Genomic DNA, 26,971 nt, shown 5'->3' on the forward strand with positions numbered 1-26,971 from the left:
GTATTCACAGGTCCAGAGGTGTGCTAAGGAGTTGATCATAAGGGTCTAATATTTAAAGCTGGTGCCCACTTTGAAGTAGGGGAAGTTTCTAGAGAATTCCCTTTGAGGTCTCCTGCCTCCCCTGGCTCCAAGTTGGCCTTATTTACCATGTAGCCTATTTCTTTTGCAGGTGGGGCTGTGCATAGCTCCACCTCCTATCCTACCAGTGATGGCCCATCCTGGCACACCTAATCCCTCTATTGACTGTCTGGGAGAATAAACAAAGTTTAACTGCCAACTACACCCAGTCATGTCACCCAGTAATAGTCTACAGGCACCAAATGGTAGGCACAAGCAAATGCCAACTATCTAATAGTGGCATTTTCAGAATAGTGACTTATCTAACTTTACAATTAAAGAGGGCTTTAAATTGCAATTCTTTAGACACCAAGCTCTATATGTGCATCTGTTCCCAATTGAAGTTATCACTTATAAACTGTAATAAGATAACCATTGTTATACTATGCAAGAAGTAAACCTTGCAGTAGTGTTTCACAACCAGGACATGCAAACTTAAAAGTACATGTCACACATTTTTTTTAAACTGCACCCTATTCTATGGGCTATTTAGGGCCTACTGTAATGGTGACTTATATATATTAGAAGGACGGTCTGGGCCTGGCAAAGATGTATTTTCCAGGTCCAAATTGCAGTGTTAAACTGCATACACAGGCAGCAATGACTGGCTTGACACATGTTTGAAATGGATACTTAAGTAGGTGGCACAATCAGTGCTGCAGGCCCATTAGTAGCATTTAATTTACTGACCCTGGGTACATTTAGAACTAATTCACTAGAGATTTACAGATAAATTAAATGTGCCAATTGAGTGCAAGCCAATGTCAGCATTTTTAAAGGAGAGTGCACAAGCACTTTAGATCTGGGTAGCAGTCGTAAGCACACATGCCTAAAAGACAAAAAAACACAGAATCAGCAAAAATAGAGGAGTAAGGAAAAGGTTTAAGGGAAGACCGCCCTAAAGCCGACTGGTCTAACAGTAATCAATACAAAGGCCACAATATAATGTCAAAAACATGATGTGTGATGTATGAAATAAGGTTCCTCTCCAACCCCTGGATTACAACTATTTAGTGGGCCTATGTTATTTAGTATTATTCCTCTGTCAAAAACGTAAAACCTCACTCGAAATGGAAGCAGTGGTAAAGTGCACAGAGGCCTAAAAGACAACAAAAATGGAATCAGCAAAAATAGAGGAGTAAGGAAAAGGTTTAGGGGAAGACCACCCTATAGCTGACTGGTCTAGCAGTAATCAATAGAAAGGCCAAGATAGACTGTCAAAAACATGATGTGTGATGTGTGAAGAAAGGTTCCCCTCCAACCCATGGATTACAACTATTTAGACAGGGCCAATGTTATTTATTATTATCCCTCTGTCAAAAATGCAAAAACCCACTTGAAATGGATGTCACCTCAACCTGACCTGCTGCAGTGTAAGGACAAAGGAGATGTACACATGTGCACAAATAGTGGTTGTGAAGTTTTTTTATGACATGTCTTGCGTTCAATGGTCATATCGTTAACTCATATGTTTACCCTCTCAAAAGCACAGTATTTGTGCCTTAGCCACAGCATGCGCTTGTCTTAGAAAATATATCTCTCATCCTATGCCACTACCTGTTGTAATCATCGGTTTATAAGATCTACATGTGTAAGTATGAAATAGGTACCAGTTGCTGCACCTCTTCTTTTATGGTATTATACCCTGATGATGAGAAAGCCATTTTTATCAAACACAATTCTAACAGTCTCAGAGGGATGTTGATGTGTTCAGAAGATTCAGTTGTCTTGCTTGTAGAAATAATTTGCATTTTATTGGTCTCTTCTTGATGTATGATGTCTTATATGTGATACGGATACATTTATTCTGACGAATAGGTAGCCCTCTTGACAAAAGCTTCCTTTAAGTTTGGTCAAATGGTTTTGTCCTGTGCATATAAATTCAAGCAGGTGACAAATGGGGCAAAAACGGGTCGAACATTTTAGAGGTACTTTCTAATAATTCACTGTTACACGACATAATCAAGCATTAGAGTGGACTTTGCAAATTCTCTATGATAAGGAGGTAATATATAGTTGGGATCAATGGGTGACCTGTGTTTATAGATTTCAATTCTCCATTTATGGTCAGACTATCTTCACATTATTTAATCAGCATATCATGATACTCCTGTTTGATCTCATCGCCCGATTTTTCATCAGAGTTGGATATGATTGTAGACCATAAAGTTGTCTTATACCTTCTCAAAAATATTTGCTGGTGTATTATTATAACTATGTTTTTACCTTCTTCATCAGATGGCTTGGTCAGATTATTTTCACCTTCCTTCAAATACGTAATCAGTGGTCATTCTGAATTATATTTACAATCATAATAATGGTCGCTCCATTTGTTAACAAAGGTATAAAAGTGCTTGTGCCGTGTGACATGGACAAGGCTGTGAGAGGTAACGTGAAATCAGATTGCAGCGCAACAATCACCTGCACAATAATTGCCTGTAATGTCTGCATCACTAATAACAGGGTGATAACAAAATACTTATCTTCTTGGGTGCCTTTAAAAGGGTGGTGATGCAGTCCAGGCCAGTTAATAGATCGTCAACGTTTTGCTCCATGTGTAACATGGTTACTACAAACCTTTCAAAGGGGTCTTTATCAGGACACATGAATGAGGCAACCTGGAGTCAAATGAACACGTATCCCAAAATAGAGTATATTCTTAAAATGGAAGATGGCAGTGAGCTCATCTAAACGGACCATATATTTCAGTACAGGGGATCTAATTCAAAGGTGTTTGTGCAAGACAATCAGGCCCCTAAACTTCAGTGCAGAAGGAGTGCTGCCTGGTGTGCTCAAACGTCCCTTGGTGCGGCCTTATGGAGGGAAGTTTGAACACGCCAGGCAGCATTGGGTTTGGAGTGCCTGATTTTCTATTGCCTCACTTGCGCAAATACATTTGATTTGTGTCTCTTTATTTACAACTATGACTTTTTATCTAAATATTTTGATGGTATGTCAGGACCAATTGTTATCTGTGAGTATAGCATAAAGCAGGTCCACCTAGAGCTTAAAGATGATAAGAGACATCATGGAGCCCTGGGGGACTCTGCAGGTGATACAATTCTTTTGGGACCTGGAGGTGCTCGTTTGAACAAACTGGGGTTTGTTAGAAAGGTAGGAGAAGGTCAAGTGAAAAACATTGATGGAGAATTCCTATCAAGACTCCATGGCGTGTTTAAAGATAGGAAGGTTGACTGTGGAAGGCATTTCAAAGGTCCTGAATCAGGTGACAGAGGTCATATTCATCTGTTGTCAAGAAGGCACCAAGTAGGATTTGTAAGTTAGAGGTCTCTGTGCTGCAGTGTGTTCTGAAGCTACACTGGTTGCGTGCTGGGGCTGGTTATCAGATATAGGACCTTGGAGTTGCATTTTCAATGATCCAGCTGAAAAATGACAGGTGCGTGATGGGCTGGACTGTTTTGAGAGCCTCTGGGAAGTTGCCTTGAGTGAGGAGGTTTTGCTAAAGGTGAGAGAGCGTCCCCAGAGAGAGTTTTAATGAAGGAAGACATCACCTTCACAAGAAGTGTCAATGCAATTATGACCCACATCAGCTTTTATTATGCTATATTTTAACCACTATCATTCAAGCACACATTCAAGAGAAAACATATGATTTAAATTAGGCTGCCAGAAACAAAATACACACGTATGATATTATTACAACATTTGTCTAAAATTGATGACAGAGGTCTGAATGTCAGCCAACGCTTTCGGAAATCTGAAAATAAAATACAAAGGTTTAACATCATTTCCATAATGCCATAATGACTACAATGTGTACATACCTTTTTACTTTGTTATGGTTTATTGCTCGCATCATTTTGCTAGCCAGTAGCTCAAGTACATTTGCCATTTATCAAAACCTCTCTGGAGTATAATACTGCTGATGCAATTAAAAGGCAAAACGCTATTATCGATTTTCCCCAATCTGATGCCACACTAAAATATCATTAGGATTTACCATTGTAGTGAAGGCAAGTGAATTCAATGCTTCAGTTCTAATGTTAACAGATTTTCAGTCTCCCTTAACACTTTGTTGTAATAGCAAGTATTCCGAGTTTCCTTGTCAGGATTAAATCTAGACAGCAGTATAACAAACACAGTTTATAGGCCTCTGAAGTAGATGGTTTGGAAACTCCCCAGGGGAGTGTGCATAGCTGCCGCCGCATCGGTACTTTTTCAAATCTCAACAAATGTGAATCTCAGGAGTGGATATTGACTTTTCATTAATAAACACCAGGGACGTCATTCCAGAGTCCCAATATTTCGGGAGGTTACACTGACCAACTAAAGCATTTACATAGTTTGTTTTTGCAAACCTACAAAACAAATAACAAAAATATATATAATTATGTGAAATGCAAAGCTTTACATGCAAGCTTTACAAAATGCATTTAGCTTTACGTTGTAGAGCATTTCACACAAAAAATATCGCAAAAACACAAGTGCCATAAACAATAGTCACTCATGTTATGGTCCATCCCATTGGTCCTGTGCTTCTGCCTTAAGTCATGTTGCATAGCAAGCATAATGTGAAACTTGAGAAATTGAGCAAGATTACACTGGTATAACAGGGAAATTTCGCCCAAGCCCAGCAAATACTAATACTACAAGTTGTGTTTTTACTGGGTTTAATACTGCCTGCACAATCACATGTGGTACCTTTAAATGGGGACTAATGTGGTGATGCCACACATTTTCTCCATTTAGGAGTAGAAAAACTTTGAATACTGTGTTTTTCCCTTGAGAAAAACCTAGGGCAATTTCTGTGGGGATAAATTATGACATTTTAGCACTACATATACTTCCCAATGGGCATAGAGATCTTTATTTTTACGATTGTTCCTATTATCTCTTAAGCAATGCATGCATTGACAGATTCTGCACCATTTTTTCTTTAGAGGTCAACATTGTGTTCAGAGAGGACGCGAAAGGTTCACACTTTGCATGACAAAACGATAGGGATCTGAGGATGCACAGCAGCTGGCTAGTCTAGTGGTAATGATGAGGCTGCAACTTGGACTAGCAGTAAAATCTCAGTTTTCACTGCGTTTTTGAGGGCCTCTTGTAGAGTAGCCAATCCTTCATGTGTGCCAAGGAGCCACAAACCTGATACTGCATTTCGGAATCACGAATTGGACCCTTAGGTGGCTCTAGTTGTCATCAGCATAAAGATGGAAGGCTTGCAAGTCCCCAGCAAGGGCAAAGAGTCCGTGTTGGATCATCTCATGGGTTCGAAAACCTCACCCATGGCCTAGTATTTTGGTTTATTGCTGTGAACAGGATGGATTGCTGGCCCTGGTGAGCATGGGATTATTGTAAACAACCTTAGAGGTGAGAGTATTATCACATTGGCATTAACACTTTGTAAAAGATGAATCTGTGTGTACTTGTAGTTAATGATTTGAGTATGTGTGTTGTTACTTATTGGTATAAATGTTGTGAGATAATATCTAGTGCATTTGATCTGTGTTGTGTTCAGCCATGCACAGCAAGGACTGACCACTGGGTATGGCCTATGGCCTATAGCCAATCCCTCTAGGCATGCCCTTAGGGCCTGTAGCCAACGTTCACTAAGAATTATCAAAGGGCATGGTCAGGGGGTCAGGCCAGAGGGGCTGGCCATAGTGCTTGGCCATAGGTCATACTCAGTGGTCGATCCTTGCCTCCCTAGCACCTTCTCACACTTGCTTATTTTTCCACAGTCCCAGATCTTTGTCACCCATTGCTTGTCTCCTTCCTCTTTTCTCTCTTTATCTCCTTTACCCTCTTATTCTCTCACTTGTGTTGCCCCTTTTTTGCTCAAGTTTTCACTCTCACAAGCTTTTGACAATGTTTAAATCATTCACTTTTGACTCATGAATTTGTTTCATGCTTGTTTTTCCTTTTTCTCTCCCAGGATTGACTCTCTTTTATTCACTCGTTTTTTTACTCTGTTTTTTATCAGTTGTTTTTACCACCTTCTCACCCAGTTTGCCTTTATCTTTGCTACCTTTGCCTTTGTGCCTATTTTTCCAGTTTTTTTCTTATCTGCCCTTTGCTGTCTTTCTTCTGCCCCACTCACGGTGCTCCTCTCAAGGTACTGCCCAGCCCACCCCCTACAGGATTTCCTTCCCAATCTTCTGACCTTTAAAATGGCAGGATGCGTGCAGTGGGTGGCATGCAAAAGTCACGCATGTCTGGGCCAGACCACAATCCGCCCATGCCCAGTGTCCGAAATCCTGATCCTCCAGCCACCAATATCGGTCACAGATGCCACGACTTGGCCCAGAATCTCATCTCCCTCAACCCTGGGCACCCTCCTTCTCACTGCAGCAGGGTCACCCCTGCTTGGATGGTTGGAGCCTTTTGCCTCATTTGGCATTTCTCCTGCACTACCCCCACATCTCCTACCTCAACACACAATGCACATCCCACTCCCTGGGGTACTCAGCGAGCACCAAGGACCCCAAAACACACAGCTCTCTCAAATGCCTCCTCCTCAATATCTGCTCCCTGGTCAAGCACATCATTGAAGTCTGGAACTTCCTGGACAACCTCACCTGTGACCTGCTCTTTCTTATGAAAATCTGGCTCAACTCTACAACTAGACATAGCCATCAAATCTCCACCCCAATTACACCATAACCAAACCTGGCACAGCCAATAAACCATTTGTGACACTCTCCTCTATTGAACCCCTGAACTCACTTAATTCTGCCCTCACCAAATTCATTGCCCCCAGGATGCTAGCAACCAATGCCTTCATCCTGCTTAGCGACCTCAACTTCCACCTAGATGACCAGATTGACACTAACTCCACCAACCACCTAGCAGACCTCTTGATCCAGATCTCCAGCCACATAGCGGGTCACCTTCTCGACCCAATCTTCACCAACTTCCTTAAGATCTAGGTGGACACGCCCATCTCATCTGCACCAACCACTACTACCTCATGCAACGACTAACTACCTAATCAGGTAAAAGCTGCTAAGATCTGGACCACAAATTAGCAATGAAACAACCTTACTGATGACAACTGTAACTCTGAACTGCTTGCTTGCAGGACCCTCCACCCCATCAGCCTTAACCACACCATCAATAACTTCAATGAATGGATAACCACCTAAGATGACTCCTTGGCCCTGGTCCATACCAACTCTAAAACCTGGACCACGCATTGTGCCAGCTACACCGACCAACTCTGAGTCAGGAAACACCACTGAGAACAACTGGAAAATTTCCGGTGTCTCTCGTGCAACACCTAGTTGGTCCTAAGGACCGACCACCAATGCCTCAAAGCTGCCAACCATCTGCTCTCTTTTCTTGCATTCAGAACAGCGAGAACTCTACAAAATGATCTTTGACATTGTCAAAGAACTCACATGCGCACCGGTCAGCACCACAACTATGATCCCTTGATCCCCTCTCAGCACGTGTGCAATAACCTCCCCATCCTCTCCTTGGAAATATCAAGACTATCTATAAACTGCAACCCACCAACCAGATCCAGAATCTCTCAATCTCCACTACACTGCTACCAGCGTCATGCCAGATCCCCAATTGTGTTGATGGATAGAAATCTCAACAAGGGAAACTACCAATACCATACAATCCATCAAATTCGGAGCTCCCTTTGACCCCTGCCCTCACTACATCTTCATGAGAGGACTAGACATCATCTGCTTAGCGCTCACTTCAATACTCAACCTCTCAGTCACCATCATCACCTTTCTGGACATCTGGAAACATGCTACTGTCAAACCTTCAGATGAACCCATGATCATGTCTAACTACCAATCTCCCTTCTACCAAACCCTGCCAATGTCTTTGAAAAACTGATCAACTCTCCCCTTGCCCACTACCTTCAGACAATCCTCCTCCTCAACTCTTCACAATTGAACTTCAGAGCCAGCCACAGCACAATGACAGTCCTAAACTCTGTCATGGACAACATAACCCTCATCACCTACAAGGAGGCCATGGCAGCCCACATCCAAATTAACTTTACTGCAACCTTCAACACTCTCACCCCGATCCGCATCCAGAGACCCCACAAGTCTGGTATCCAAGCCCGCCTTAAAATGGCTAATGTCTGACCTTCTAGGTGCAATCAGGGATCTGAACTGAGCTACTAGTAATATGATATTAGGTCACTCAAGGGCTAAATGGGTCCCTAAATCAGGGTGAACTGTATAATTGGTAGTTGAAGACTCATGAAGCCCTTAATGCTAAGCCCAGGAATCAGCATCATATTGCAGAAGCAAGGCAAGTTTACAAACAATCAATCAGCGATCAAGAAGGAAAGCTGGGAAATGTAACCCACATATGTAAAGTGAATAGCACAAAGGGACTCTGGGCAACGGCAAATAGAAGGAAGGTTTCTTCCCCCACTTCAGAGGGGTTGAGATCTAATTAGTTCTGACAAGTGAATAGAACATTTTTGATTTATTCTTTAAAGAATAGCTCCAAGGCAGTTGACGTGGATGGTGTACTACAGTTCCCTTTGCAGATTAGATCTGAGTTGGCCAAGGTTACTGTTGCAATGTTGGCTGGTCCATCGAACAAGGCGCTGGACCCATACATGGTGCCTAAGGACCTTTAGAAGGGGACTATCCAACGGTGGGCGTCTGTAATTACTAATGTTCTAAATGCGCAGCTTCTTTCAGCATCCCTACCTCTGACAGACTGCCACGATTGTGCCCATATTTAAGAAAGGTAATCAACAGGGCCCCTGTTGTTACAAGCCAAGATCGCTTTTGGATTCTATGGTTAAGATAATGGGGTGTATCATTTTGAAAGAATCGAGGATTGGGTGGAGCAAAATGGCCCCGTCTGTACCACTGAATTAGGTTTCCGGGAAGGCTGGGGGACCTTGAAAAGTGATTGAATTTGCACCTTAAAATAGAGAAATATTAAGTTGCAAAGAAGGGTCCCTTTTCCTTAGCTTTTATGGCCCTCAGTAGTAAAACCGACTGTGTCAATTGCTCCAAGCTATGGAGCATTTTAGCTAATACTGGCCTACCCTCACCTTTGGTGGATTTCTTACGTGCGCTGCACAACGGTATCAGTGCTTCTGTAAGATATAGAACTGAGGGTGCACACACCCTTTTCTGTTGTCCCGGGGTGTTTGCCAGGGCTGTGTCTTTGCCCCTGAATTATTTATTTTGTATATCAATGGCTTAAATTTGTTTTTGGCATCACAGGGAAAGGACATGCCCAAGGGAAACTCAACTTTTATCTCAGCCCTACATTATGACAATGATGCAGTCTTAGTTTCCCGAACACCAAATGGTGTAAGTGGTCTTATTGACTCCTCTGACTCCTTTGTTGCATTCATGGATAACGTAGGTTTTGAAATTAACTGCTAAACCAATTATATGGTTTTAGGGAAGCAGAACTGTAAAATCAGCCCAATTTCCATCAAGGGTAAAATCATCACATGGTTATTGAGTTTCCGTATTTAGCTATCACTTTTGATTCAAGGACTAGCTGATTACCCTGCCTTGAAATCTGTTGTTTGCATTTTAGTCAATCATTAGGGGTTCTGTTTGGACTGTCAGCTAAAGTGGGGAGCAAGCCTATATTGCCTCTGTTGGAGGTCTATAGACTTAAGTGTCCATCAATTTTGACTTATGGGGCAGCCATATGGGGTACCAGGACTATCTTATGAGGAAGACCAAATACAACTTGCCGTACTACTTTTATAGATGGTGGTGTGGAGTAGCCATCATACCGCCCTCTATCACAAGGGGATCTTAGGTTGTTTAGGCTGTGAAAATGGTCATAGGATCCCATGGTTGGCTTAAATAAAGAACACACCTGAGGCTTTGGGCAAGACTCACCTCTATTGCTCTCCTCATAATTGAGGTAAGGGTGAGGGCGTTAAGGTCAAAGAATTATTCATGAGCTCCATGTATGCCATCAAGGTGGGAAGGCAATTGGGTAAACTGACCCTGAAAGATTATTTAGCCACTAAAGTCAGTGTTGGTCCTGAGCCCTATCTCTCCATGCTGAGAAATGCCTGGGAACGGTCCCTTCTAACTAAGTTTCGGGTAGGCTCAATCATAAGTCATTACTGCTTCCCATTAGGCCAGTATGATTTGAAAAGCAAGTTAGTTAGCGCCTGTTGAAAATGGCCTTTTCTGCAGTGCCACCCACAAACATTTTGCCTTTTTATTCTCCACTTTTGCGGAATTTGTTTTTGTTGGCCTTAGGACTCTGAGCACTTAGCCACTGCTGACCAGTGCTAATGTGCATATGCTTCTCCCCTAAACATGGTATTTCTGGTGTATAGCCAATTGGTATATTTAGTTTACTTGTAAGTCCCTTGTAAAGTGATATACTATATATCCAGGGCCTGTAACCCAAATGCTACTAGTGGGCCTGCAGCACTGATTGTGTCACCCACACCAGTAGCCTTTCAAACTTGTCTCAGGCCTGCCATTGAAGGGTTTGTGTGTGCAGTTTACTGCCACTTCAACTTGCCATTTAAAACTACTTGCCAAGCCTTAAACTCCCCTCTTATTACACATAGGTCACCCCTATTGTAGGCCCTATGTAGCCCTGAGGGCAGGGTGCTGTGTAAGTAAAAGTTAGGGCATGTACTTTTAAGTTTTACATGTCCTGGTAGTGACAAACAACCAAATGTGTTGTTCACTACTGTGAGGCCTACTCCTGTCATAGGCTAGCAGTGGGAATCCCTTAATACACTTTTAAGCTGTAATTCCTGATTAGAAAGTAGCTAAATCATAGGTCCATACGCTGAATATCAGAAACCACAATTCCTCTCTGCAGATGCTAGGGCACCTTTGTTCTGTAGGTATTATGAGCCCTTTTAGTGAGGACATTTACTGCCTATTCTTATAGCTTTTGAGTTTCAGCAACACTGACCGGCATTTTTCTCTGTATGATGTCCATGTCAGCTGTTTGCTATTCTTTGGGAGGATTTTAAAAAAGTGTTCTGCGCTGGTGCAACACAGTGAATTTCTAGATCTGTATTTTAGCTCTTGTTTATTCTTTATTGGCCTGCCCCTTCTCCAAAACAGATAGTGAAAAATCTAGAGGTATGACTGGACCACAATCTAACCATGAAAGAGCAGATTTTATCAACGGTGGGTACTTGTTACCACACATTACGTGTGCTAAGGAAAGCCCTCCCATTTCTACCACTATCAGCCAGAAACATTTTAGTCCAGGGGCTTATATGTAGTAGGTTGGACTACTGCGATGCTCTGTTAGCCTCTGATAACAACAGCCTACTTGCAAAACTTCAAGTAGTCCAAAATACAGCTGCCCGCTTATATGAAACCAACCACCTGACTCAGCCTCATTACCCCTCCTCAAATCACTATATTGGTTGCCAATTAGAAAAAGAATAATCTTTAAAACTTGCTGCCTTACCCATAAAGCTCTCATTGGAACAGGCCCCCACCTACCTTACCCAGATGTTTACACCTTACCATTCCGTGAGACCTTTGAGAGCCAGTGACAAAGCACTTCTGACAATTCCTCGTGTAAACAAATCCAATGCAGGTGGTAGAGCTTCTTCATACCTGGCCCCATTTTATTGCAACAAACTGCCATATGAAATCCAAACCTGTACAGATCATCTCTCCTACAAGAAAATGCTCAAGACTACTTTATTATAACACTGCTAACCCTTCGCTGTCCTAGGAGTGCCAAGATACTCCTCTTGGGATGATTCAATCACTATTATAAATAAAACTAACATAACATAAAATAACCTGTTATGTATAAAACACTTTTTGATGGTCAGGTTATGTTATGATCATTTCTTGTTTTTTATGTATTTTAGCTGATTTTATGATGTGTCATTTTATTATTGTTCTTTTATGATTATTATTTATTCATCAAATAAAGATTGAAAGATGAGGCTCCACCCAGTCAATTATGTTTGCATCTTCTAGCATGCTTAAATACCCTCTAGGGTGATTAGCCCACCTTACAAATCCCTATAACATAACATAATACAACACGACATAACATGACGACATAACATAGGTGCATACTTTTAGTCAGATTTGAATAGTCAGGTTTTGGGTGTACAGTGCTTTCTATTAGACTTATTGAAAATGAAAAAAAACATTTCTTTTTAATAGGAAAACCCTCTCCTTTGAGATGTCTAACCATTCATCACTTAAGTTTTAATTTTTTGGCAATATGCATGTGTAATCCACAGTCAGTGAATGTATTGGAAAATTAATTATACTCAAAATTAAACTGCATTTTTGATTTTGCCATGGGCCACAGGTAGAATCCTAAGTGGTTCACGCAGAATTGGTGGAACACTAAGTGGTCCATTTAGAACTGAAAAGTATTCATGAATTTGCGGAAAAGTTTTTTTTTGTTTACAGTCACTGTTAGAAATGGGCTCTTTGGTTGACAGTCAGGTGACCCCCTGTTCAAGCAAAGACCCTCACTCTTGTCAGGGTAAAAGAGAATCACCCTCAGCTAATCCCGTGCTTACCCCCTTTGTAGCTTGGCAGAGCAGTAGGCTCAACTTCAGAGTGCTAGGTGTAAAGTATTTGTACCAACACACACAGTAACTTCATGAAAACACTAAAAATGACACAACATAGGTTTAAAAAAATAGGAAATATTTATCTAAACAAAACAAGACCAAAACAACAAAAAAACATAATACACAAGTTAAGTTAATCAATTAAAAAGCAAAAGGAGTCTTTAAGTAGTTTTAAACACACACTAACACTGTTAGCCTGAAAATGTACCTTGGGAGCGCCAATAATAACTCCGCACAGGTGAGTGTGCGTCAAAAAGGGCTTGCCTTGCATCAATTCCACTCACGAGTACGACCTTGCATTGTTTCTCCTTTCGTCGGGTCGGGCGTGTTGTTTCTTCTCTCCAGAGGAGAGCGATGCGTCGATCCGGTCAGCACTCTCAGGTCCAGGCAGGCCTTGCGTTGTTTTTACATGCCCAGTGGTGTTTGCGTTGGAAATCCAGCCGCACGATGATCTGAAAACCACGCAGCGCGGGTTGCAATCTCTCAGCCTCCTTCAGCGATGCTGTGCGTCGTTTCTCCTGCTCCATGCGTCAATTCTTCGGTCGCGTTTCCGGCGAGCATCGAATTTGCAGCCGCAGATCTGGCGGCACGTCGTTTCTTCAGCCGCAGATCGGAGTCGCGTCAATCTTTTCCTCACACGGCGCTCTGTGCGTAGATTTCCTCCTCTTAGGCTGTCAGCTTCTCCTTTCAGGGTCCCAGGAACTGGATGGGCACCACAGGGCAGAGTAGCAGTCTCTCCAGGGACTCGAGGTGCTGGCAGAGAGAAGTCTTTGCTGTCCCTGAGACTTCAAACAACAGGAGGCAAGCTCAAAATCAAGCCCTTGGAGAGTTCTTCTCAAGATGGAAGGCACACAAAGTCCAGTCTTTGCCCTCTTACTCCGGCAGAAGCAGCAACTGCAGGATAGCTCCACAAAACACAGTCACAGGCCGGGCAACTCTTCTTCCTCAGGTCTTCAGCTCTTCTCCAGGCAGAGGTTCCTCTTGTTTCCAGAAGTGTTTCTAAAGTCTGTGGTTTTGGGTGCCCTTCTCATACCCAATTTCTCCTTTGAAGTAGGCCTACTTCAAAGTAAAGTCTCTTTTGAATGTGAAATCCTGCCTTGTCCAGCCTAGGCCCCAGACACTCACCAGGGGGTTGGACACAATCTTAAAATCAACTTTACTAAAAGATGTATTTTTAAATTCTGAGCTCAGAGACCCCAAACTCCACATGCCCATCTGCTCCCAAAGGGAATCTACACTTTAATCAGATTTAAAGGTAGCCCCCTTGTTAACCTATGAGAGGGACAGGCCTTGCAACAGTGAAAAATGAATTTACCAATATTTCACTGTCAGGACATATAAAACACATTACTATGTGTCCTACCTTAACCATACACTGCACCCTGCCCTTGGGGCTACCGAGGTCCTACCTTAGGGGTGTCTGACATGTAAGAAAAGGGAAGGTTTAGGCCTAGTACACATGCCAAGCCGAATTTACAGTTAAAACTGCACACACAGACACTGCAGTGGCAGGTCTGAGACATGATTACAGAGCTATGTATGTGGGTGGCACAACCAGTGCTGCAGGCCCACTAGTAGCATTTGATTTACAGGCCCTGGCACCTCCAGTGCACTCTACTAGGGACTTACTAGTAAATCAAATATGCCAATCATGGATAAGCCAATTAAATACAATTTACACAGAGAGCATATGCACTTTAGCACTGGTTAGCAGTGGTAAAGTGCTCAGAGTTCAAAAGCCAACAGCAACAGGTCGGAGAAAATAGGAGGCAGGAGGCAAAAAGATTGGGGATGACCCTGCATAAGCAAAAAAGTCCAACAGTGACTTTACTGTCTATTACTGTTCAAATAAAAGTATTTTCATCACATACCCGACCTCACTATTTGAAATGTCGTGAAGCTCCGGGTATGATACCTTTGCTACATCTAAAATTGCATAAATGTGGGTGCCATTTTGGCACCTATGAGGTTGTGATATCCAGAAAAGTAAAAATTTATAAAAAATATTCCAGGAACTTCCAAGAAATGGGAAAAACACATCCCACCATTTGCCTTTCATTGTTAAATTATTATACCCTTATTTGTTTATCCTGCTTTGTAGAATATTTGTAAAGAACTGGCAATACTATCTGGGCTTCCAAAAGAGGATTCAATATTGAACAATGTTAAGAGCGATGACAACAGCTCTTCAATCAAAAAAATATATAAAAAGCAAGAAGAAACATATATTGTATGAAAAGTTAGTATGCCAACCATCCACATATGATAAAAGTGGATAATCCCATCCACTCCACAGACATTTAACTTGTTCTTATATCTGTTAATCCTAACTCATCTAGGTCCTCATTACAAATTGTACAGACGAGGATATAGACTTCACCATACCGAGTAAATGCCATTACTCTGGAGTAATACAATTACTAAGGTGTGGAAAACACAACCTATTCGGAGTTTTTAAATTGGAAATCAGGCATAACATGCATTATCTGGATGTAACAAACAAAATTCCACATATTTGTCAATTCTGGTATACATTTTACGCAGAAATGTTTTGCCAAAATCTATCAGAGGGAAAACAGTGTGGCTGAGACAATTAGCACACAGGTCGGAATTTCAATCCCTAAGCAAACACTTGTTTGAACACAGATCAGGCTTTAATTCACAGCATGTGATAAGGGCACTAGTGTGATTCAATGTGCATACTTATGATATCATTTTGACCCACTTGGGATTGGCAAGTAGCTACATATTTTATGGAGACTAAATCAAACATGGGCATGTTTTACATGACATATGGAAATGATTACAATGGGAACTACCCAATGTAATTAAAACAATATTACTAAATTACATAATTATGGCAGTGAAATAAAATAGGGTATACTAGCATAGAGTTTCCTAACATTGTACTGTTATTGTTTACATGTTTTGTCCCAGCAGATGGTTAGTGCCAACAGCTGTTAAAGAGATTTTGATGTATACTAATGTAAAAGTTACATTGTAATATATAGCCAAACAACCATGTGTCCCATGTACCTACCATGCAGTATCAAACAGAGTTAAGAACCATTGCTTGATAATATATTTGAACAAACTAAGTTATACTGTTGTGAATATTATAGTATGACTCTAAGTGTCAAGGCAAGAATCCAATGATAATTTTTTTAAGTGGAGCACAATATGCTACAATTGTGTACATCCCTAGCATTACTTTGAAGTTGATCTCAGCCATGTTAATACAAAAGCGGTAAGTCTTTGCAAAAGAGAACTATAACATAATTTGACACAACAATAATTTTGAAATGACAAATATAAACTGTAAAAGATAAATGTTGTTTGTTGTACATTACCCTTACTCCCATGAACTTGTCTTTCAGCACAATCCAAGAAAGTAAGAAGACAAAGGCTTTGTTACAACAGAATAGAGCAGAGACATCAGTTGCTGTCAACTTCTTTAAAGCCAGCAAATATAGGTAATTAGTCAATGTCCATAGAATGGAAAATGGAGCACTTCGTTTCAGGAATAGCTTCAACGTCAAACCTTCTTCACCAAAAATACGACTGCATTCCCTAGGAAAATAAAACACCCAGCTGTGATTTTGGGAATTATTGAAATGTACACTTACAGAATGTAATTAGTTCACACATTACTATATACATTACATATATTGATAATGATTAACTTATGCAAATAACTTGCCATATCATTACTTCATTGTTTTGTGAAAAATGTAATGTGCTCACTGACCTCCCTTTTCTCTCTCTCTAGTTAGTCCAATTAAAATGGCATTCTTCTGGGCAGAAACATCAATCTCCTATAGCAAACACAGTGTAGTTTTGCACAGGAAAAGTTCCTATAGTAAATACAGTATAGTTTTGTGCAGGTCAAAAGGCATCTCCTGCCCAGTAGGCTGGGTACGATGGACTGATTTCATAGCTGAATGAGCTGTGATACTTTTTCCTCTTCCAGTTCTTTCAGAAGTCAGAGTGGTACACAATGTTCAGAAAATAATATAGACATGATTTAGAAAAGTTTTTCCCAAGCATACATGCCTGTTTTTAAACCGAAAAAGAGCAGCTTAAGTTGGAAACAAATACTTGTAAATCTGGCTCAAACTACTATTTCTCTTGGAGGATAGTCTTACTATGGTTTATGTTGTGATTTCTAGTGCCTTATCAATTAAGCAAAGTTTGAAATGCTCCGTCATAAAATACATTTGTTTACATACTTACAAGTTAAGTCTTCTGAAATTGCTGTATTATTTGGCATCAGTTTGAAAAGTACATTTGAAAGACTTTTGAGTTTGTGTCATTCTAAGTGCATGATTTAGAAAAGATGTTTTCATTTTTAGTATCAACATAGCATTTATTAAATTACCAAACAAACCACTATACAGAATAGGAACTACACCATGGCATATTTAAGGGTCATTGGCAAACATTATGGTACCTAATAATATAAAACCCTCAAGTATTCTAGTCTCAACAGATGACTGAATGAGGTATAAGAGAAGAGAGGGACAAAGATACAATTTCAATTTCATTTTATTCTTTAAAGATGTCATATATAAGTAGAAATTAGGTGGCGAAGAATGACAAAGATTAATAAAAATATATTACACACATTTACCCATAACTACGAAAATAGTTAGAACATATGGTGTTGGAGGTACTTTTATCACTTCTGAAATGAGCGAAGGTTCCTTCTTAAGCAGTGAAAGGATTGGTCCATTATTGTATAAATGGCTAGTTTTGACAAATTCTAGATTCATATGATAATCTTTTTAGCAAGCACTAGAGGTTTAGCTTGCACAGCAACATTATGTTCTTAATGATATTTTCTGCAGAATGTGTAGAGGTTTCAGGTTAGGACAGGTCTATGTGTATGTATCTAAAGGTCACATCAAGTCGATGAACATTTGTATAAGTTTATATCAATGTTCCAGGATTCGAAAGATATTCTTCCCTTAAAGGAAAACGATAAAAGTAAGATACTAGAAATGGGATAACATAACTCTATGTAAGTACTGTCCAGAAAGGAATAGTTTACAGGAATAAATCTAAAGTGGCTGTTCCTGTCATACTGGATTAAAAATGCCTTTACATGATCAACTTTTCTTGGAAGCTGAGACAACTGTGTGTCTCTGGATTGTATGTAATTTCATAGAAAAATGATTTCAGGGAATACCGTTACTGAGAAACCATTTCATCTAAACTGTTTAATGGAAATTATCAGAATGAATGGCATTTATCTGTTAGTAGAAACAAATTCATAGAATATCTTTTTGGTCAAAATTGGCTTTTGTACGCTTATTTTTTAAGTGTAAATGCAATGGTTGCAGGTGTTACTTTCAGAAACCCTTTTGTTTGAGATATTTATTTTATTGATTTAAATCAAGGGACATTATTTCATATTAATATTTTTAACATTGTAAAACAATTTATTTGGGTGCTTTTAATTCGCTGATCGTTCACGACCCGCACACACCACCCATCGCTGACCACTCAAAACCCTTAAACACCATCACTGCCTACCCCAAAACCCTCCACTACACCTAAACTTCACTCATCTCTGAAGCCCAAAAGCCCTTTCTACTCAAATCTCCACCATCCCTGAACCTTCACCATCCCATCTCTAATATCACTCACTACAACTAACCCCACCCATTCCTGAACCTTAAAAACCCCTTTCAGTGACCAACCCCACCCATCCCATACCCATCCCATACCTGTTAAAACATCTCAGCACTACCAAATCCCATCCATCCCTGAACAGTAAAAAAACCCTTACTGCCCTCAAACACCAGCCATCCACGACACATAGAAACGCCTCATCACCCTCAAAACACCTCACCATCCTAAACTTCACCCCCATGCTGAACCCCAAAAGCTCTTCACCACCATAGCCATTACCCATATTTGAACCTTAAAAACCCTCACCAGCCCTAAACTCAGCCCATCTATGAACCCTAAAATCCCGCAATACCCCTAATGATCACCCATCTCTGAACCCTAAAAAACCCTTTCTATGCCCAAACTCCAAATTTCCTGACCCCAAAAAACCCTTATCTCACTAAACATTACCAATCCCTGAACCAGAAAACCCACAGAAGTCCTAAGCTCCACCCAAGTTTAATATAATATTGGATTATCCTTAAAATTATATTTCGCAAAAAAGTTTCCTATCATTTTAGAATTTTTTTATTTTCTTAAAATTGGCTTTCCTTAACATTGGGTTTCCATGATTTAGTTTCCTTCAATGTGGTTTCTTCATTTTCGTTTTCCATTAATTCACACCCATCAGTCTCTCAGTTGTGAATAGGAATAGTATTTGCTTGAAACTATTTATGATGTTTGATTTTTTTAAATTTCTCAAGGTATTATCAATATATTAGAATGAACTTGGGAAAACTGGTACTAAGATCTAGGCAGTGTGATACCTTTCCTCAATAAATATTGATACATCTCAGTATTTCTTTATATGTGAGGAAAGGCTAATGAACCTTAACCATGGTGTCTAGTGCATACAACACAAACTATTGAAAACATAGCAATGCAGAGTATTGTACATATTACCAAATAAATAATCAAACAAACAAAATACCTAAATAAATAAACAAATAACTCACAAATCATTCAATACTGCCCTTTTTGCACTGATTTATAGTCACCTCTACTCTCCTTTAGGGAGGGGAGTTTCTTTTATGTGTATAGTTCTTTAAAAATGCTGTGTTCTTGAATTCATAAGACACAACTTGAAAGGAAGTGTGAAATAAAAAATATATTTTTTGAGGTATCATTGTAGTTGCTTTAGTGTTGGAGTGATGAAGTTGTACATTGTAAGTTGCAATGTGCTATTTTATCAAGCCATGAAAGTAGTTGTTAAAGTTGTGTGTGTGTGCAACAATCCGAGTGCAGATTAACCACCAAACCAGTTAATGTTTTTAGAGCTGTCCTAAGCTCTGCCACTACTCTAACATGGTCCAAAGCTATAATTGTCCCAATCTTTAAAAAGGGGAATAGGAATGACCCTACGTGCTATCGCCCAATCTCCGTGATTGATGCCACCGCAAAAATATTTGGGTGGTTCCTTTTGGACCACCTGGAAGCGTGGTCTTTTGATAACAATATCCTTTCAAAGTCCCAGTGTGGTTTCCGGAAAGCGGTGGGGACAGTTGACCAATGTCTGAATCTTCATTTGCTTAGAGAAAAGTATGTGGGAGCTAAACAAGGTTGTTTATATTTGTCATTTTGAACCTCTCAGCGGCGTTTGATAATGTTGTCAGAAGCAAATTATGAGCAATGCTGATTAGCAAAGGAGCCAACCCAAGGATAGTGTCTCTGCTGGCCGAGCTTCACAGTAAAGTGGAAGCTAAGGTTAGATTTGGACAACGGGGAGAATGTACTAGCTCATTTAAGGTTAGCAAAGGGGTATGACAAGTATGTGTCTTAGCGTCCTTTTGGTTCACATTTTACATAAATGACCTTGAAGAAGCCCTGATAGATGAAAAAGCAGATCCCCCTAGGATTTCTGGTAGACCTCAACCGGTCTTAATGTATGCCGATGATTGTGTCCTTGTGGCCGGAACCAGGAGGAGCTTTCAAAAATTGCTAAAAACAATCGTGGAGTTTATGACTGCGTTAGGATTAACTACTAACAAAGCAAAATCATAGATTTGAACCTTAAACTATATACAAACTGGGGAAACAACCATTCATCAAACAAATAAATAGATAATTAAATATTTTATTTTATTTACAAACATAAAAAAAAATCAACATTGTAATTTTAATGGGAAAGGTGGAGATCTTAATTGAGGCCAATCATCATCCAACCTACATTCTGTTTGATGTAGTTGCACTGCTCCCATCAGTCAATCTCATGATACAAACTTAATTTGTTGTTTCCATTTTCAAATGTCTTCACACTTAGAGAATGTTTAAAATTTTCAATTTTGCTTTTTTATTGTATATCTACTTTCCTAATCTCTTAATATTATTTAATTTTCTAAACAGTTATGAACCCTTTGAGAAGTCATAGCAGACCCTAGGGGTCAACAGACCACACACGTTAAGAACAACGGCCTTAAACAAAAACTGAATTCAAGAGTACGTTTTCATCAGCCATCAAGTTGGAGGAAATAAAAATTCCCAAATAATGTACTGAAAACTAAAGTAATCAGAACTACAAACAGTTTGGTTTGGACAGAAAAAAATGTAATCCAAATTTAGCAAGTGACCTCACATAGACACACACTAAAATGTCACTATATATTGTTTTTACCAACGCAGGCAGAAATCTACAAAGTAAGTTTGAACTATATAAGTGTTTTTGGATTTGCATCCATACAAAACAAAGACAAAAGTACTACTATAGGATGAATTGCCGCATGAGTGTAAACCAGCAATGGTTTACAATATTATTTGTTTTAGATGCTTAACCTTTCTCAGAAAATGGTCAAAAAGGCAACATGTTGTAAAACATTTATAGTCTATAACCTTGTTCACATCAAACCCATCGTGGTCTAAAACAGCAGCAAATGGAATTTCATAATAATTTGCAAAAAAACAGTCTGCTAAGTATTAGAATGTGAGTGTAAAAACATACATAGTCATACATCTTTGCACACACTAAGTAAGACTCTCAGGTAAACAGACACTTGTGGCCAACTGACCTTTCGAATCATGAAGGGAGGAGCGAACTATCCTGAATCATAAATGCCTGCCGGCTGTTTTTACACAAAGTGGGGGTTGTTACAAAACGCATGAAACTATAACAGGAGTCATGCTTTTAAGTACTATGTAAGTTATCAACATGCAAACTTCTGTAGCTTCTCCAGCAATAGAGCATTTGAGCCTTTGTTCGCCTTTCTACATTGAAGTTGGATTGAGTCACATGTTTTAAATCTGAACAATATGCAGCTAGTCCTTGCTTTCACATGAAACTTTGATAGCTGACAAACCTGAAGTCAGCGTTACCATTTAAATGTCAAAACATGTTAGCTTGAACGTTCCAGCACTTTGCCATGGCTGCTTTTCAGGGCATGGGTTTTTGCCCCGCACATAAATGGAAAAAGCTTTATGTAGCCCTTAAGGGGTGTTTGACTCTTACAACACCTGTGTAGATAGTGAATACATACAATGGATCTAGGCAAAGTCAAATCTGTCAATTCGTTTGTCAAAAGTTGTTTTTAAGCTTTAAGCGAAAGGCACAAGCATTAACAGGTGTTACACAACCTCCCATTTCCAAAATAGAAAATGCCACCAACTAAGGTTCATAGAAAACCCTAAAATTCAAGAAAAGCAAGGAAAAAAGCATACCTACTACAATAGCATAGCACACATTATTGAAACACTAAGAACAGAGAGCGTAATGAGAATTGTGTTTATAAATTACAAAAGGCAAAAATGAATAAAGAACAATATCACTTTCAAGTTATCAACAGAAAAATACATTGAAAGAACAAACAAAATGGTCCCAACATATTGGTAACCGCCCCAAAAACAAATAAACCTAAAAAGTCAAACAGTACAAGAAAGTTGTACATGTTAAGGATGTGTGCCACCAAACACAGGAACATCTCATTATCCAAGAACATCTCATTATTCTCCTATAGTCTCGTAGTAAAACAGGATACATTTGAATGCAATTCCAAAACTGAAGACCTAGATATTGTAAGGGGCAAATTTGGTGGTGGTGGTGGTGGGGCTGTGACTAATCAGAGAAAGGCACTTCTTAAAGTTACTATGTCTAGTCTCTCACAATGAGAACATCCTTGCCAAGGATGGCCTTGCTCAATTTGCTGAATGGAAAACCAGACACCCAGAATTCCTCCCAGTTTTAGAATCTAGTAGATAACCTCAACAAGTCCCATGTCTAAAAGTAGAGAGAGAAAGTATGCAGAAAAACTTCAGTATTGTGCTATCAATGAACTACAACCACTATTACCTACATTGAGATAAGAGTGCCACTAATATTCGGCAGCCATGTCAGCATCACTCACAAATAAGGAGTGAAGACTTCCTCCAAGTTGGGTAATACACCACCAATCTAGGGTCTGGATTAGGGGATATCTTCTTGTTTTCAGTAATGTTGCTCATAATTAAAAAGTAATAGCTGACATGCATCTGAGAATGTCCACACATATTGAAAGCAATATTGGCATCCAGTATAGAAGAAGGTTAACAATGCACCATACCAACTATGCATTCCTGGAATTTGCCACCTTTATGTCTCACCTACTCTTCTTCTGACTACTGCTGCTGTTGATGAGCCACACCATCAAGGTGGGCACATAGAGTGAGCCCTCAGATAGTCATAACTGTCACAACCATAACCTACCATTGCAATAGCACATTTTGTGGCTGGCTAAGTCATGAAAATAATCTTCATTTACACCAAAATGATGCTTTTAGTAAACCAACTTGGCCTTGGCACAGTGATTACCTTTTCTGATAGTAAACTTCAAGTCCTACCACATAATTCCTGTGTATTTGATGTGCCTGTTCTTCTGACTCCAGCTTAAAGTCTATTGCCGTGTAATGTAATGCCACAAATTGTTCTTAAAGTGTGGTTGCTCTCTCCATTTATCGACATAATGGTGGCATTTGTCCACAAATGTACCACTACTCCCATCAGCATCTCTTGTACCTGTAAATTGTCCTGGTTATCTTGTCAGATTTTACTTTTCTATAACTATGCTGCTTAATGTGCTCTTCAGCAAGGGCATCAGTTACAAAGGCTACACAGCAGCTAGATCAATGAATGCCTAATGAGTAGGCAGAAGCATTGTGCAAAGTGGGCAACTGTGCACCTCTGTGCAGGAGTACAAATTCCTAACGTTTTTATGTGATAAAACATTAGGGACTACTGATGCTACAACAGGTGATGCACATTGAACAAGGTTGAGTTGCACTGAAATGCAGACTCCTAGAGCAATTGATGATGTAGTGAGCTGTTCACTTGCTCCAGTCAGTGAAGTCATTGTAAGTAACATCGAAGCAGCTAAAAGAAAAGTAAGTCTTCTTAGTACTATCCTGGTATTCTTAAACTCCTGTGTGCAGCTCAGGCCAATTTGTGTGACTTTGCAATGTTTTCATACTGCAGGAATCTGTCTGACTTCCATGTCAAACTATTAGTAAATTCAGAAACATTTGGAAAGTTAGTGAAGGTTCAATTCAGTCATAATGTTAGAAGGCTTTGCTTCAACAAAAGTTTCAACTGGAGTAACAGCTGCTGCAGGAATGGTAAGAGACGCAACTAGGGATAGTAAAGGGATGTAGAGTAAGTATTGGGCAAGGGGGTAAAGATAATTAGAGAATTTTAAGGAACTAAAAACTATTATTATGCAAACCCCCAACCATTATGCTTCAAGGGAATTCTACTTCAGGCAGCATAGAGCCTTATATACATGGTGTTGAGTTGACATTGTGATCTTTAATTACATTTTCAAATTTGTTAGGATTTGCTCTTAATATTAACATATTATTGCTGAGTGCAGACATCCAAATATTCTCTAATTTAATGGCACTCACATACTATGCCTATGAACACTGCGCCATACCAACACCCTCTTCTGTAGCACCCTTTTCCCTTTGGATAAATTGTTCATTTTATGAACTATTTCAGTTTCCCGAATGCCAATTTTTAAAAATGTATTTTATGCATGTCTGCAGATTGGTTTCTTTGGCACAAAGAGTAGATACAGTGTAATACTGCGAACCCTTACTCTCTGAAGCAACCATTGTCTCTCTATAATAAATACATAAATTGGTATAAAGGGCATGAGGGATAACAGGCATGGGATCAATCAGAAGTAGCTACCATAAACCAACTTTCTTTAAGCTAAGACCTTTATCTGACCTAAGTAAGTTAAATGAAGAAATTTACCACTCTTCTATTGTACAAACAGGTACCCTTACCTACCTATATATCGGTATAATTATTCTCTTTTTTGGTATTTGTTACTTACCATTATCTATTGTGGTGTGATTGGCTTGTGCTTTCACTGCAATGTTTCTCTATCTTGAATGAAAGACAGCAGGTGTTGCTGCTATTTCAATGTAATTTCCGTAACCACTTTTCCAGAATACCGTGTTACCAATGTTTTTTTAAATCATTTCAGTCCTACATTTCGAGCGAGCTAGGGCAAGCAAATACCCATGTTTTCAGGCTTTGCCTCTTGTGAACCATTTTGATTTTGGGCTTCAAATGACTTCAACCTTTCAACTCAATTACAGCTGCTGTAACTTAGAAAGGTTATTAACAGATGGCAGCCAATCAGCCTAACCCTAAATATACCAAAGGCTCAGGTCAGTAGCAAACAGCAATCAATTAAAAAAGGGAATCTGTTCCACGCGGAGCCTGATTAAACAAATGAGCCCCTGAGTATTTTTCTGCCCCTTCGCACTGCTTACTTTATGTGGGTTTTTGCTAATGAAATTAAAATATATAATTATGTTCTCTCTGTAAAACTATGCCATGTCCAGCCCATTTAAATGCTGTCACATAATTAGTAAATCACAGATAGTAGCCCAGTAATAGCGTTCACATTACTTTCTAAATGCATTCTGGGAGTTGCAGCCCTGCAAATATCTTCGAAAACAGCATTACAATTATCAGAATGCATTATATTATAACTTTAAACTAAGTTTTGTCATAGTTTTCTATATATCATTCTAACCTACAAAGAACCATATTTTCTCAGTTTCCTCAAAAAAGAGGGTGCCTCCCCCAACTAATGGAAAACCTATAATGGTTCAGTTTAGGTTACCTCAGCTCTATCCTAGACTCAAACAAAACTACGTGGCACCAACAATGGCCATCGCACTCTATCCTGAAATTGTAAAAACAGCACTTCAGACCTACACTCACATTCCCTTCAAAACTCCTAAGTGGATTTTCAGGCCAGGTCTTACTTTTGTGGAAAAGCTGGTCTGCAATTAACAGAATGCATTAGAATTTGAGTTCGAAAACCACAACTGAATTAAAATATAGCTGTTAAGTTACCCATTCATATGTCTGGGATTGTGGTCCAGCACTGCTTTTCATTTTCCCTTCCAAATGCATTATGGGACTTGCAGACCTGCAAAATGAGAAAAGCATACTCGTGGTAACTATATTATGCAGCCAACTGATGGTTCACTGATCACCTACACAACATGATAAGGGCCGCGGAAAAAGCCATGATTCTTATTCCTCCACTGCTTGGTTGCAATAACTTAAACTTTTTCTCACACTATGAAAAAAATAAGGGCAAACAGATATGCGTTATTGATTAAATCATCCTGGAAAACGTTATCAAGCGAGGCATTCTGAAAGCAAGATATGGCATTATAGATCCTAACTGTGAGGCAGTGAAGAGGTCCTTTACTAGCAGTTCTGGTGATACGATCTTCCACATCTATTTTCTCCATAATGTACGTCACCACCTCCTTAAACTATCAACCTGCCCACAAAAGGCAAGTACATTCAAACACTGGTCCTCAAATGAGGTAAACACAATTATCTCTAAGACTTTTGTTACAGGTTAGGACTGAGCATTTGGCACACTTTTCCTAATCAGTCACTTGACATAACCGCACTAAAAAATAAAGATATAACTGATATAGCAGAAACTTTAGTACTGTCCCTCATGTCACAGTGATAACCTATACGTGACAATTCATGCGTTATGTTAATCAAAGTACTAATAGTTTGAATGTAAAATTATGCACTGAGACGCTATGTTGGTGTGCATTTGTCTTAGACTACTTATTGAAATATAGGTGGTATTGAGAATAAATTACATATTTGACTAAATAACCTGTCATTATTTTAGTCTGAATTAATAGTCTGTTTTGAAACAATATTGAATTTTATATAATAAATGGTTTAAATACCTGTGTAAAAAAAGAGAAATGCACTTCTGCGCCACACTGACTGAAACGCATTACCTGAGTCATTTTGTTTAAAGTTACTGTAACCCAAATGCTGAAGAAGACTTATTAATGTAGACTTTCTAGTTTGCATATTAAAGTGTTTTATTAATGTTCTGTTTAATTTATTCACATTAGCCTAAGTGAGGCCTGGTAGGCGCAGTATTTCATGACTGTGCAGAGAATGTCAAGTCTTCTTGCTAACGTGTACCTTTCTTTCAGATTTTGTTCTCATGACAAGACTAGTTTGGCAATAGATGTCTATTTTTTTACACTCAGAGAGCTGTGAGAAATTGACCTTGGATGTTTAACATCCTGGATTGTGGACTGAAAATGTAAACATTTGTTTCAACCTTACATGGAGCTTTACGAAGCGACGCTACTGTCATGGCAAGCCTGAGAAAGCATGCAGAT

At 39.5% G+C, this 26,971-nt stretch overlaps 1 protein-coding gene across 2 annotated transcripts in view; it reads right to left on the reverse strand.

Moving 5' to 3' along the window:
• Positions 1–26,971, reverse strand: part of SLC35F4 (solute carrier family 35 member F4) — a 620,276-nt gene that overhangs the window by 70,853 nt on the left and 522,452 nt on the right. For both annotated transcript variants that reach the window (XM_069205978.1, XM_069205979.1), the window contains exon 4: positions 15,991–16,210. In XM_069205978.1, the coding sequence (XP_069062079.1) occupies positions 15,991–16,210 (220 nt within the window). The remainder of the gene's footprint in view (positions 1–15,990; positions 16,211–26,971) is intronic.

The sequence above is a fragment of the Pleurodeles waltl genome, chromosome 9 (assembly GCF_031143425.1).
Source record: "Pleurodeles waltl isolate 20211129_DDA chromosome 9, aPleWal1.hap1.20221129, whole genome shotgun sequence".
NCBI classification, from domain to species: Eukaryota; Metazoa; Chordata; class Amphibia; order Caudata; family Salamandridae; genus Pleurodeles; species Pleurodeles waltl.